The sequence below is a fragment of the Eutrigla gurnardus genome (genome assembly GCF_963514095.1).
Source record: "Eutrigla gurnardus genome assembly, chromosome: 7".
In the NCBI taxonomy this organism is placed as follows: Eukaryota; Metazoa; Chordata; class Actinopteri; order Perciformes; family Triglidae; genus Eutrigla; species Eutrigla gurnardus.
The window spans coordinates 20742084-20756320 of record NC_139921.1 but is presented as its reverse complement, the minus strand read 5'-3'; the positions used below and the strand labels follow the sequence as shown (position 1 = coordinate 20756320).

Genomic DNA, 14237 nt, shown 5'->3' with positions numbered 1-14237 from the left:
TTTATCATCTGAGTTTAAGATTCAAAATGAATCCCCCATAAGGTAAAGAGACAAATGAAAATAAATGGTATATAGTCACTTTAAATGGAGAATACAGTTCAATCTTTCTAGAAATCCTAGTGATGCTCTTTAAAAAGAAAACATATGGTGAGTGTGAGCGAAAGCTAGAATCTACAGAGATGTTAGCCGTTTGTTTTGTTTGTTTGTACATTTGAACACCTTCGGGGGGGGGAGGCTGGTGGACTCCTGGAGATGGATGAACTACATTCCTTGGCGTACCCACACGTCCGCGCGCCCCACCTGACTCACCGCGAGCCCCTCCCACCGAGCGGGGAGGCTGATAATTGGCGCGAGCTCATTTGCATGCGGAACGGCCGTGGATATTTATTTCAATTTAATTTCGCCGCCGCACACGACGCAACCGTAGGCTTTTGTGCCAAAGTCATATTAACCCCTTGATTAGTTAATATGCAGTGCACGACGCTGCCCACGCACGATGAATATTCATATTGATGGCGCTTTCGCCGCTGCATGTCTCCCCCTCCATCCTCCACCCTGCTCCGCTCCCCTCCCTCCCTCCCGTCCCTATCGTAAAACCAAACGGTGTGTCGTTATGAAATCATCTGGGGAGATTCGGCCGTTTGTACAGTCGTCCTCACAAATACCTGCTTGGCTCCTTGCAGTTTGCGTGTCGCTCGCTGCCGTCGACGCAATGGCAGATAAGAGTCAGCTGCCGAGCAGAGAGCGCGCTCTGAGGGGAAGGGAGGAGAACATGGTCGTGGCAGGTAAATAACACGCGCTTCACAAGTTGTATCCAAAGTGACGTGAGTCCATAAACTAAGCTGTGCACGTGGCATGACGTGGACACACTGGCAAGAGCTGGTGAACCCCCAAAATTTTCAGTGTTATGGATATGGAAGGATATGAAATAGACTACTCATTACATGGAAACCACACACTGTACTAATCTACTTTCTGTGTGTGGGCTATTAAAATGTTTATACATCATATTTATTTTTATCATAATAATAATAATACACATAGAACATTAATTGCATTCATGACACTTTCTTCCAAAAGTGTTGGCTGCACATTCTGCATCTGCCCCTGTTTTCTTAAGCCCCTTTTACGCTGCCTTTTCCTTGCGGGATTAGCACTCCTTTTTTTTCTTTCTGCAATGTCACTAGTGTAAAAGTTTCAGAGACGGAATGGGGCGTTGGTGAAACGAGGCGAGGCGACCTCGGATAGAAATCCAGTAGTTGCGAGCAAAAGAAACTCTAATTTCACCAGGCATTCTTGTTGTGGTATGTTGGGGTCATCGTATTTCCGACGGTTATTTAATAGGTCACACGTGCCATCTCTGCTTCTGCAATGTGGCGTAAACCAAAGATTGAGGAATGAGGGGTCTTCTTTCTGTGATCTCTGTGTAAAAAACGCCTTTTAGAGTGTGTTTAACCCACAGACGATTCCATTCTGCATAAAAGACACACACAATAAAGCCTTTTTTCAAGTGTGTCTGCAGTTTTCAAGGGTTTTTTTCAAGGAGTCCTTGACATGAGATTTATTTAATATATTTATTTGCAAATCTGAGATTATATCTTTGTAGAACATTAGCCTTTTTTTATTGCATCACTACTGTTTCTTTGGCCTGGTGCTTGAGGGTCACTGTTCTGCTGAATGGTGAACATTCTCCAAAGCTTCAGTTTTTTTAGCAGACTGAAGCAGATTGTCTTGCTGCATCCATCCATCCTTCAATTCTAACAAGATGCCCTGTCCATTATAAGGAAACGCATGCCCACAGCCTAATGTGTCTACTATCATACTTCCCTCTGTGGAGGGTGCTTTTTGAAGCGTGGGCCACACATAGCATTTTAAATTGTGGCCCACAACCTTAATCTGACCACCAAGCCATATCCCATATCTAGCCGGTTCACTCTCATGCTTTCTGGAAAACTCCAAACATACTCTGATATAACTTTGTTTTGAGTAGTGGCTGCTCTCCAGCCACCCTCCCAGTCAGACCAGTTTTATGTTAAGCTGTCGACATGGTTGACTGGTGCATCTGCTCTCTGCTGAGCTCCTTCCTGTCGGCGGCTTCCTTCACCATTCTCCTTCTTAGTTGAATGCTGAGTTTTGAGGAAAGGCCTTGTCCAGGAGGTGACCGGTTGGTGTGATGCAGCATCCATTCCCTCTTACGTCCTTAGAATGCTCTTTGGCTTTCCTTTTCACACCTATTACTAATACTTTTGCAAGCTTGTTGCAAACTGCATCACTCATATTACAAAAAAAAATTAGTTATACAGTGCATGTGTCGTAACGTCTCCTGACTCTGTAGAAAAGTTGGTCGAAGCAACAAATAAAAGTGGAAACTGAGGGACATCCGCTAGCACACACATTTGGGTTTCGCAGTTAATATTTCTTTCAGTTTTCAGATCAAGTAACACATACTCTTTTGCAATTCTTGGCAGAACGTTTTCACACACTTCACTTCCTTTTTATGAACAGCCATTTCTCCCATTGAGTTATGGCCACGGGAACCTAATCAAGCGTACTTAACCTTTTTAAAGCAAGCATGCCCAAGGTAGTTCTCGGCGCTGTCAGAGACACATGGTGTTCCCAGGAAACATGATTCAGTAACTTGTGTTTCTGAAAGTTTTTATCACCATTTCCTTGGTTTTCGGTGAATGTGACATGTATGCCCTGTGACAACGTGCAAGGGGGGCTTGTCACATGTGACAATGGCGAAACATGGCGATTTGAACCGGGCCCCTGCCTCCACCTACTCGGACTGAGGCGTCCACAAAGTGCATTGGTGGAGCTGGGTGTGAGTTGCACGGGAGGAAACGGTGCCGCAGCGTCCAGGGGCCCATCTGGGCATTATGCGCATGAAGGCTCCGCCCCGTCGTAAGTTCCTGCTCCGTCTGTCGAAGCAGCTCGGAGACGCCGCATGGCAGAAATCTGTTCCTCCCCTTTCACCGTGGGGGGCAGCTTAGGTGGGGACAGGGTTGTTGGTGTGTGTGTGTGTGTGCGTGCGTGCTGGAATAAGCATGAGTAATTTAGGGATTGCAAGGACTGTCTCCACATATGCCCTGTACAATCCCAGCCGTGTGTGTGAGAGAGAGAGAGTGCACACACTTGTCCTCTCTCTACAGTGAAGACCTCTAATTTTTGAAAGTTGCTTCTGCCCCTCCAGCCTCTTTTAAAGAAGCTCCTTGTTGAGACTTTCTGGTGTCCTGCGTTCCCTCCCTCGCTCCACGCTGTATAATGTCCTCTGTGACCTTGGCGAGAATGATCCAGTGGCAGATTGCTACATGGTAGGGGCACAGTAGCTATTATTTTGAGTCAGTGCAGGATAGACTGCCAATATTTCTTCGAAACAGGATGGGGGAGGTCAGCTGACCAAAATCAATCTCTGTTACATGCTTCACTATAACTCTTCAAAGCAGGTTCATGGCAAAGATATATTTCTGGTATTAATGCGCCGTTGTTTTACCATCCCTGCCGTCTCCACATACCCTTGATTTTTTGGGGGGGAGGGGGGGATTTAGCAAAAACCTCAGAGGGGAAGAAAATAATATGTAAGTAATTTTAAAAGTATACAAATGGTAGATGAATAAATGAGTGATTTGCTCATGGGCAGAGCTGTGGCTCAATGATAGGACTGTTCAATGGAAGAGCATGACCCAACCTGAAACAAGGATCGTTCTGGGATTTGGTCCATGAACGTTCTTGCATCTCGCCTAGTGCGACACTGAAGAGTATAAGCAATATCAACCATTTGATCTATCTGCAGAGTGTTAAGACAGTTGTATGATTTCCCTTTTTCTAACTAAGTAGTTAAAAAGAATAAGCATTTCCACATTTGCGCCGACCACTTGGATGTCGTCCCACCTCTTTCCTGGATGTTTGTGCAAGGCCCCGACAGGATGTGCCTCCATCTTGCTGGAGGGGGTACTGGAGCCAGTGCTATAGTAGGTAGTCTTCTCCATAGCAACGGTTTGTGTTGCTAGGATACAGTATGTATGGAATGCGTGGACGGCTTCAAACTTCTACTCTTCAGAGTCTAGAAGGCTTCCCCACACTGAACACTGGCAGGGAACGTAACGGCTGCATTCCTGACTTGGGTTGATTGTTTTAGGCCACAGCAGAATCATTTATTGTAGTTACCTCCTTATTGTTTTTTGCTCTCTTTTTTTAAATCACCCACCAGTCTTGCCTCTTTCCTCCCCTCCCCTCCTTTGCCCCACTCGTTCTCGCCCCTACCCATCCTCCCATACAGCAGAGGGTAGTTGGCACCAGTATAAAGCTTCAGCCTCCTCCGACGACTCGTGCCTGACTCGCTGCCAACCTGTGTGAAGCTAGAAAGAGGAATAGCGAGAGGGAGGGAAGAGGGAGAGAGTGAGAGGGGGAAAGGGAGAAAATTGATTTTTTTTTTTTTTTTGGAAGGAAACAGAGCAGCCTGGAAATCGACCTTTCCGTTACCAGTTTTGGCATCCAGGGATAGTACCTCTCCTGCGTCTCTGCATGAGGGGGCAGCAGCGCTTGGACTTCAGTTTTACGGGTGAGACACACAGGACCACGGGTAGAATCGAAGGCTAACAAAGACTAAACGCCAATCCGAAACAACTCAGAGTGGATGTTATTATCTGCTAAACAGACAGATTGTTGCACCCTTGACTGATGGTAACCATGATACAAGCACAGGAGCAGCAGTGGTCCGATGTTTTGGTTCTGGTCCAGCTGCCTACTACCACCAAAGCAACAAAAGGTGGCCAAAGTCTGCTTCAGCCCCGCTGTACTGTATAGCCTGCACTGCGCTCTCCAGATATCCTTGAAAACGAAAGGTGCACAAAAGAAATTACGCCCATATCTCATCCAAGTTGGGGAGGAGAAAAAAATCCTTTCTTCATGAATCCTTCCCCCATATTCAGCCTGTTTTTCTTCCTTTTTAAAACTCAGTCAGTCACCCTCCCTGCTTGTTTTTGTCGTCCTCTGTTCTTTTTTTTGCTGGCATAGTGAGGCAGCGTAGTGAGGGTATTCAGCCAGTTCTTTCTCTGTAAGGTGGGGTAATTCTGGCAGAATGGGGTGTGGGCGCTGGGCTGGCAGGGAGGGGGGGATGCTAGGCTAGGGACAGTGAAAGGAACCAGCCTGGCACCACCTGGATCTCTGCCAGCTGCTCCATGGGAGAAATACCCACAGCAGAGGTTGGTGTGCGAGCGATTTGTGCGGCTGATCGCATGCTTATGTGCGCGCAGGAGGGTGTGCATGTGTTTGTAAGTGGAGAGAGTGAGGGATGATGGGAAGGTGTTGCGAGGAAGGGAGTGTGAAGCGAAGATGGAGAGCAGCTGAGATAGATGAGAGGGCGGGGTGGCGGGTGGGGGGGAGTTGGCTTCTCTGGACAGTGCTGTGTCGGCGTTCTTGGCCATCTTCGCGTTTACCTCTCTTTTGTTTGTTTGTTTATTTGTTTGCTTGTTTGTTTTCTCTGTGTCCTCTCTTGGATGGAGCGCCCAGTCTTTTTATGTAGCGCCCAAAGGCACGGTGGTCTGAAAGCCAAAAGAATTCTTCAAACTGCCTCTCTGCTCCCCTCATCTGTTGCTTCTCACTGGCTATTTACTCCTTTTTTATTGTTTTGGCCGTGCTGATCTCTCCTCCTCCCACTCCTCCTCCTCTATCGCACACTTGTCTTTCTCTCACATTCTCTCTCGCTCTCGCCGTCATTTGGCAACTTCAGTACTTTTTTTTATATCTGTGGTCAGATAATGCAGGACAAGAGGGCGAGAGCGAGCAGGGGATGGAGGATGAAGATCTCTTCTGTCCACCTTCCACCTTAAGTCACCCATATGGACTGAGCATAATAAGCCAGTGTTCTCACCGACACAGATTTGCTTTGATTGACCTGGCGGTGCCAAACAAACCTGGTGCTAAAAGACAGACGTGTCGCGCAGCAGGAGGGCAGGAAGGGAGTGCCTGAAGGCAGTGCGGGCCTCTGTGGCATCACAGAAGTCCTTCACGAGTCTGCGATCTTTTACTGCAAAGAAAAAACAGTTCTGTCTAATATCAAGAAAGTGCCCTTAAGGTGGCACTCCGAGACAGGTGTTATCAGCTCAAGTCTTTTTTTTTCTGCAAATGCTTCCGTACTATCGGGCTTTGTGGTAACACACTGCAGGTACCTGGTCTTTAGCCTGTTGTCACAGTAAGAGATCGTCCAGGGCCTGTTAGGGAAATGAACTCTCTCAGATTAGAGATAGTTTATACTCCGGTCGCTGTCACGCATCACATCTCTTGAGCGATCACACGTTGAAATTACAGCAAACGTCCATTATAAGTATGTGCCTAAGCTCTTAGTGTACCCTGTGACCTGTTTATCTGCAGACTAATATTAGTGGTTGCAGTACAAACCAGCCTTGCTTAGTGGAGATTTGTTCGGCTAAGTCACCTCAGTCTCCTTAAACCCTAATCCTCCTCACACATCTGTGGGCTACACACACACACACACACACTTCCTATTGAGCGCTCCACTTCCATGCAGCACAGTTGGCAGTAGAGTGCCGCCCCCTGCCAACCTCTCAGCACTCCAGTTTGTTTTACTTATCAGGTATTTTAGCGTGGCGGAGATTAGGACGGCGTCGCCTCTGCTTGTGAGGCCCTCCCCTGCCTGCGAGGTTATGCCCCCGAAGCGTCGTCATCGGTTCGCTTTGCGGTTCGCCCCGACGGTGCCAAGCCTAGCACTTAATACGCTCACATTTGGAGGCGCGTATAGCAGAGCGAGGGAGAGATCAGGAAATAACTGTGTGATAGTGTTTAATTGTGGGTATTGAGGAGAGGACAGCGGGGATAGAATTGCGGTCAAAGCCGTGTAATCTCTTAAATGTCTTCCAGCGCAGAAAGCCTCCGCGTCTGATCCGCTGGCTCGGGTCAGCCTGTAACGAAGTGTAGACATATGAGGCCCCTTTTACACACACACACTGCAATTTGTGCTGCTGAAACACGGTTTTATTTCATATCTGCACACTGTTCCACTTTCCAGACAAGCATGCAGTCAATGGGAATCCCACCGTGGAGCCTTTCCCAGAAGGCATGGAGACCATCATGTTTGGTGAGACTGCACAATCACACATTTTTGGTAATCAGAATTAAACCAATATGGAATCTTGTCTCCAGTTTGTAGTCATTGACACGTTTTGAATGAAATGTGTGAAGGGTATGGTAGCACAGAAGCACTAATGCGAGTGTGTGTGTGTGTGTGTGTGTGTGTGTGTGTGTGTGTGTGTTTTGTCTCTATATCCAGGTTTAGGCTGTTTCTGGGGAGCCGAGAGACTTTTCTGGCGCCTTCCAGGGGTCTTCTCCACACAGGTGGGCTACGCCAGCGGCTTTACGCCCAACCCCAATTACGAGGAGGTCTGCTCAGGTAATGCACTCGTGTTTGCACATTTCCACATATGCATGCGTCTATGCTTTGATGTATCTTACCTGATTGTAGGAGGAGGGTTGGCAGGAGACTTCTCCCTGCTAAAATCAAGTCAGGGTTCAAGAGACGGAAGAAATGCAAAGGGGGGAAAAGAAGAAGATACAGAGTCGTGTTTTAAGTACAGCGCTCTCATCCTCTCGCCGCCTTCCCTTCATCTGCAGTCAACTACTCAGAATGCACTGCTCCAGATGGGCTGCGCCCACCGTCCCCACCCCCCCATGACCTACTTGTAAGGATTGGGCTCTGTACTGTGCTGTACTGCGGCGTTTTTTGCCAACAGAGGTTACTGTGTATGAATCGCTATAAATGGGCTTCTTTTCCCAAGATATGTTGTCCAACATGCAAGTATGAATTCTGTGTTTTTTGATATGAAAGCCCCTTAAAAATCGTCCTGTTTTTCCTTATATGAGATTCACACGGATTCGTGTAGGGCGTGATATAATTCAAATGCAGATGTGGAGCTCCGTCTTCTTTCGTGTCCTTCTCTGGTGTTTTTGGAGTCATGAGCTGTTAGTTTGGTGCTCCTCCATCTCCGAGGGGTGCATCAACACAGGCATGGCATGGCGTCTAGGTGCAGGCGCAGCATGGGGGGGGACACGGAGAGGAGGGGAAAGAGACGCTCCGGGTTTGGCTGGCAGACTTTCTGAGCGGAGCCCTTCAAGGGATTGTATGTTTCCCATCTTTCTGCCTCTCCCAGTCTCCCTTCCTGCCAGCTTCCCAGCAACAAGATGGTCAGCTATGAAAGAGGCTGGAGATGGAGACAGATGACAGGGAAAAAAATCGAGAGAAACTGCGGCAAGTGAGGAAACGGGTAAAATAAACTTTTGAGAGGGGGGAAAAGAAAATTTGAGGAAACAAAGTGCAAGAGAGAATGGTTGCCTGTCCATCGGCTGAGAGAGTGCAGGCGTCGCTCCAGTGGCCATGACGGAGCAGAACACTGCGACGGCATGAGACCGAGGAGCTGTCAACACAGCCGGGGCGGGACAGACAGCTGGACGGACAGACAGGCGGACAGAAAGAAGGGGCTGATGGAACTGTCAGCTGAACCAGGGAAGGATGGAAGGACAGGCGGATGGACAGGTTGATGGTCTGACAGACGGAGACGGGAGAGGTGGAGGAGCAGTCAAATATGTCTTTTGGAGGACAGACAGCTGAGAGACGGCAGGAAGGGGATGGTTTTACCAATTAGCATTATTCTATCTCTACTAATTCACAGTGCCGGGTTTGCAATACAGAATACGCAACACCTTCTGCGCTTCAGCTCCACGGTGTTGCAAATCCGACAATCCTCACACCTCCATGACAAAACAGGATGCAGAGGGTCACGCCATCTTCCCGAAACGCTCCATAAAAGATCAATATTCTGGTCTGCCGAAGTTTATAGGCATCTAAAACTATTCTGTAAGATTAGGAAAAACATTGTGGTTGTTGTTAAAAGAAAGTAAAACAAATGTAGGACTATCCTTCAGCCAAACAAGGAATATAATGGTGTATATTCATGTTAATGCTTGTTTCCCCACGAAGGCGTGACGGCTCATCTTTCCGCATTTTCCTGTTTCACCATTTGCTACCGTTGTTGTTGACTTTCTTGACCGCAGGCCAACTGACTGTCGACTGTAAACACAGCAGAATGCATGCAAATGGTGAGAGTGTGTATGTTATTGTGAAGGCTGTCTTTGCCGACGTCACCTGGGCCTTCGGCTGTATGAAGTGGCACATGCTCTTCCTCTTGCCTCTCCCCCTCCTACAGCTGATGTCCACCCTGCAGCCTCCTTTTTTTTTGCACATTCTGCACCTCCACTGCACACGTGCAGAGGTTAACATTATGTTCATGCTAGGTTGCCGTTTTATTAGTAAAGAGTGGTTCAGAAAACACTGTATATTCCTTGCCAGCTGCTACAGACAGACTGCTTGTATCTGCTTGTAAAAATGTGTCCTCCCGTTCTTAATTTTAGGTTACGACTAAACAAGTGAAGTCTTCCGCGTTCATTTAGCATTAGATGATCCTTTTGTTGGTGCCAAGTGTTATTTAGAGACAGAAAGTGGTTCTCGGGGCCAGATGCATCCATTTGCAATACACCTGGTGCTTATGTGTGTGTGTGTCCGTGTGTAAAATACCGTATGTGTGTGTACACATGTCTGTGTAATGTGTGAGAAAAGGGAAATGGCTACTACTGATACAATGCTATTCTATCCCCTCTGTATTTACATTTAGCAAAGGTATGTTTGTGTTGAAGTGTGTGTGTGAGAATACCTTTTTTGCTGTGTGTGTGTGTGTGTGTACCTGCATGTGAGACCTTAAGCCTTCCCCAGTTTGAGAATGCCTGCAGGCAGCTTGTTCAAGCTTTGGGGTCTTGGCAGCTGCACACAAGAGCGAGTATCTGTGCTCTTTTTTTTTTTTTTTGCAACTTTCACCAAAAGCCTTAACCTTTGCTGTGCCCTCTCTCCCTCCCTCTATCTCTGTCTGCACCTCTCTTTATCAGTCTCTCTCATTCTCATCCATTGTGCCGTACGTGTGCATTCAACCTGGATGCCTTCTACCTGTGCCACTTGAACTCAATGACACGTACACAAAACACACAAAGATGTCTTTCACAACATCTCCATTTTGCAACATTTGTATTAACCCAACTTTGTGATCTCCCTTTAGGTCTGACGGGCCACACTGAGGTGGTGAGGGTGGTCTTCTCCCCGAAAGACGTCAGCCTCGAGGAACTGCTCAAGCCCTTCTGGGAACGCCACGATCCCACTCAAGGTACACTCGCATGCACACAAACCCAAAATTCACCCTGAAATAAGTCGTGTCCCGAGGGTCGCGGGGTGTATTAGAGCAGAAGGATGATGCCCAGACGTGTGATTGCGTGTACGTTGTAATGGGGGGGTGGGGGGGGGCGGTCTCATGGGTGTAAGTCAACGCCAGACAGTGTTAATGTGTCTGAAATCCAGCCATCCATGGAGGGACACACCAGTGTGGTGCACGTTCAAGCCCTAAAAAAAACCCTCTCTGCGCATGGCATCCACACAACGGCTTTTGACTGATGCAATACTAAATTTGGTCTTTTCTGAGTATTTGTGCATTTTTTGTGTTATTGTGCATAGTGTGTTTCAAATCACGAGTCATTTCCAAATGCTTTTTGACCAGGTTAAGTGAAGCACCACACACTCGGTTCCCATTAACTTCATATGAATCCTGGTCCCCTCACCTCTCTCCTCCTTTTAATGACACATGTCTCTTCCCCGCCCATCTCTCAAAACCCCCTTCCTCCCTCCAGTCGCGACACGAGCCCCATCCCCCCATAAACTCCTCTCTCCATCTCTTTCTTGCTCACCTTGTTTCCTCTGCTCACTGGAGGAGGTGATGTAAGAACATTAATGCATCAGGAGGGCCCAGGGAGTGCGTGTGTGTGTGTTCATGTGTGTGTGTGAAAGGACAGGCAAAGGAGGCACTCTGTTCACTCATATTGAATGAAGGGAGGGGCACGACAAGTTGGGAAGAGATGGATCAACCGACCTTCAGGTTTAAAAACGAGCTCACACATGCACACGCGTCCCGTCGTCTCTTTCGCAATCTGTCACAGTTTGTTTTCTCCCACGCCGTGTAACTTTTAATAAACTAAAATGTCCTCCGTGTTTGTGCATCTACCAGGAAGAGAGGGAAAAAAAAAAAACCGCTGACAGAACAGCTGTACGTTCTTCACATTCCACTTCACCCGGTCGACTAGAAGTGGGGTGACAACGGGAAAAAAAAGAAAGAGGCGGCGGGTGTGGAAGGAACCGCTGAGGTCCGTCTGAGAACCGCATCAATCCCGATCAGAGGAGATTCTCCAGTTGACCGTGGCCGAGGGCAGGGACGAGTCTCACTACGGGCGAAGGTACAGGACGGAGTCAAGCCGACACGCCACGGGGCAAAGGCAGTGAGGCCAGAAGAGTAGTCATGCATTTCCCCTGACTCACTCCCCTTGTCTCATCTCATGTTTTATTAATAGCATGCAGCTTACTGACTATGAACGGTAGTTTGTTTAGTTTTTTTTTTTTACATTTTTTGTTACATTTAAGACCAGGCGACATATTCTGAAATAACCACAAACTCAAATACACTTCTTTTTTATTTCTCCTCGCGTGACTTAAATGCGAATCCCTGCCGTTTTTTTTCCTCTCTCCTCCGATTCCGAGTTCACGTGTAGCAGAAATTCCTCTGATTTGACAAATGTGGCGTGGAAAGGGGCCCGCTGGCTGTGCCTTCACGCATGCTTAAGCTCCAATTTATTCTGTCCACCTTCAAGCCGGGCTTAAAAGAGAATGGAGAAATTAAGGAAGTTCGCCCTTTTCCCCCCCTTTCAACTGCACAGATTCACCAGAGATCATCCTATGTGGAGACGAGCCCGGCAACATTACGGATTCTGTTTTCTCCCGACGCCATCCACACACAGTCCCCGTCCTCGGTTTACATATGTTGGAGCGCATGTGGAATTATTATGTACGGATGCACATTCGCTCGCGTGTAACATTTCCTTTTTAATGCATGTGCGTGGGTGTGCGTCTGAAAGTGTGTACCCGCGTATGTGTGTGTGTGTGTGTGTTTTGTGATCTGTGCCTCTCTGCTTTGCCTCAGTTCAAAAGGGTTTAGTCCCGACAACGTGATGTCGGGCTGCGTCGGCTCCACCAATCCCAGCCTGGATAGCAACATTAGCAGCCAATCAGAAACTCCCAGCAGCCTTTGCTGTGTGCCCTCTTTTCATATTCACCAACGCTAGTCTCAATCTGCTGGCTTCCCTGGGATGTTGCATAAAGACCCCCCATACGACGCGCTCCCATATTCTAAGTTTCTCATGTGTGCAACTCTTTAGCAACATAGGGAAACGATTGGAACGCGGATGAAAACTCTCGACTCTCAAAGTCACGTCTCCGTGTCGGCGGGCGGCCGAGGCTCGCGTTTTCCTCCGTGGGGCTCGAACGCATGATTCGATGATGATCACTTGTGCGACGCCTTGTTGTTCTTTCATACGCTGCGGATGAGTTGTGCACGCAGACATACGCTTCACTTTGCATCACGCACGAGTGCTCGCATGCCTACTCATAGGCAGCTTTACTCCATTTGTGCGTGCATGCGGATAGGCAGAACACATTGCAACACATTGCGGAGCGTGCACACGACACCAGTGGCGCGTCGGTTAGTTTACTGGAATACTTCCTTGTTCGAGAATATAGGCCCTGATTCACTTCCTGGATCCCCTCATCTCCCAGTAGAGGAAGGAAGCATCTCATCCAACCGGCCAACTCATCCCTACATTTCACTCTACTGCTCCCGTATTCCAGCTACCATCCTTTCCCCCCCAAACATAAGGTCACCTCCGTCCCCTTTTTTTCCTATGATTTCTTACGCCTCTTTTCTCTTTCACCTTTCAGTTCTGCCCCCCCCCCCATCCATTTTGCACATTCTTTCCCAACCCCGCCGCCTCACCTGCAGCCCCACCCCCACCCCTTGTCCTCTTTGCAGCGTGCAGAGCGAGAAGGGGCGAGTGAGTGAGCAAACGGCCCCGGAGCCCGTCAGCACATCCGCAGAGCTGCGCAGTGAGTCGACCGCTCCCAGAGGCCATCCGCTCATCACACAAACACACTCGCATCCACTCACTCCACTTTTATCTCTTAGTCACTCCCCCCCCCCCTTTCCCCCCGTTCTCCCATCTCTTCCAGCATTCCCCTCCCCGCCGCCCTTCTTCTTAACAAGCTAGGCTTTTCTTCCCCCCCTCCTCCTCTTTGTTTCCTCATCATCTCTTTTTCCTCTCCTTACCTTCCTCCTTCCCAACGTTCCCTCCATCCCCTCTTATTTTTTGAGGCCATGCAGTATTTATGGTGTGGGCTGCCGATGCTGCGTCAGTGAACAGCGATAGACACAAATGCACAGCTAAGATGGCCGAGGCGGCTGTCCTCATTTGATAGCATCTGCACGTACACGCACGCTCGCCCTTGTAGGTAGACGGAGGAGTCACGCGGCAGAAAATAGATGTATTACAGGGTTTTTTTTTTAGTGCGATTCAAAAATGATACATTTTAGCTTTTGTGCGTTACTTTGTGTAGACGCTGCATAGGATATATACTCTGTATAATATGCATTTTTTGTAGCTTAAGTATAAAATGACTTATCACACACACACACACACACAGGTCTGGATAGGGTCCGATCACAAAATGGACATAAATCAAGCTGTCTTCCATCTGCCAAGTAACGCTGGTGGCAGTTACTTTCTGACGATTTGAATTAGCATGAATATTCCCCTTATATAATATCTTCACCCCAGCTGCTTTGCGACACACGCCAATTCCCAGTTGGGGTACCCCCATGTCCCCCCCCTGTGTCACCACATCCCTCAATTTAGGGATGCCCCAGCCATCTAAAGCCAAACCCCACAGGAGGGGACCTTGGACCCCTGACCTGTGACCTCTGCCACCCCCCACACTTCTTACGCAAACCCCTTCCCTCTTCACCGGTTGGCTGAAAATGGCGTGCTCATTACCAGGTGTCAGTTATTACACCCTCACACACACTGACAGCCCTAATTTATGGAAATTGCGGCACGTGTGTGTGTACAATGTGGGGGTCGAATTCTGTTTGTCTGTTTGATTATGCTGGCATATATTCCGTTTTATTGATGTAGGCCCATAAAACAAATCACACATTTACCTCCTGTCCCTCTTAAAAGGGAGTAAGTCTGTTTAGTTTTGTTGGACAATATACATTTTTTGTGCACTTGTGAAAATACTCTCATGA

General features: G+C 48.1%; 1 protein-coding gene across 2 annotated transcripts in view; it reads left to right on the top strand.

The window, feature by feature from the left end:
* Positions 1-597: 597 nt before the first annotated feature.
* msrab (methionine sulfoxide reductase Ab) overlaps positions 598-14237 on the top strand; it is a 30052-nt gene continuing 16412 nt past the window's right edge. The window contains exons 1-4 of one of the 2 annotated variants that reach the window (XM_084012746.1): positions 598-785; positions 7028-7096; positions 7289-7408; positions 10119-10223. In XM_084012746.1, the coding sequence (XP_083868872.1) occupies positions 614-785; positions 7028-7096; positions 7289-7408; positions 10119-10223 (466 nt within the window). In that variant the 5' untranslated portion in view covers positions 598-613. Of the gene's footprint in view, positions 786-4289; positions 4562-7027; positions 7097-7288; positions 7409-10118; positions 10224-14237 lie in introns of those variants that run through there. The other variant, XM_084012747.1, reaches the window with a different exon arrangement.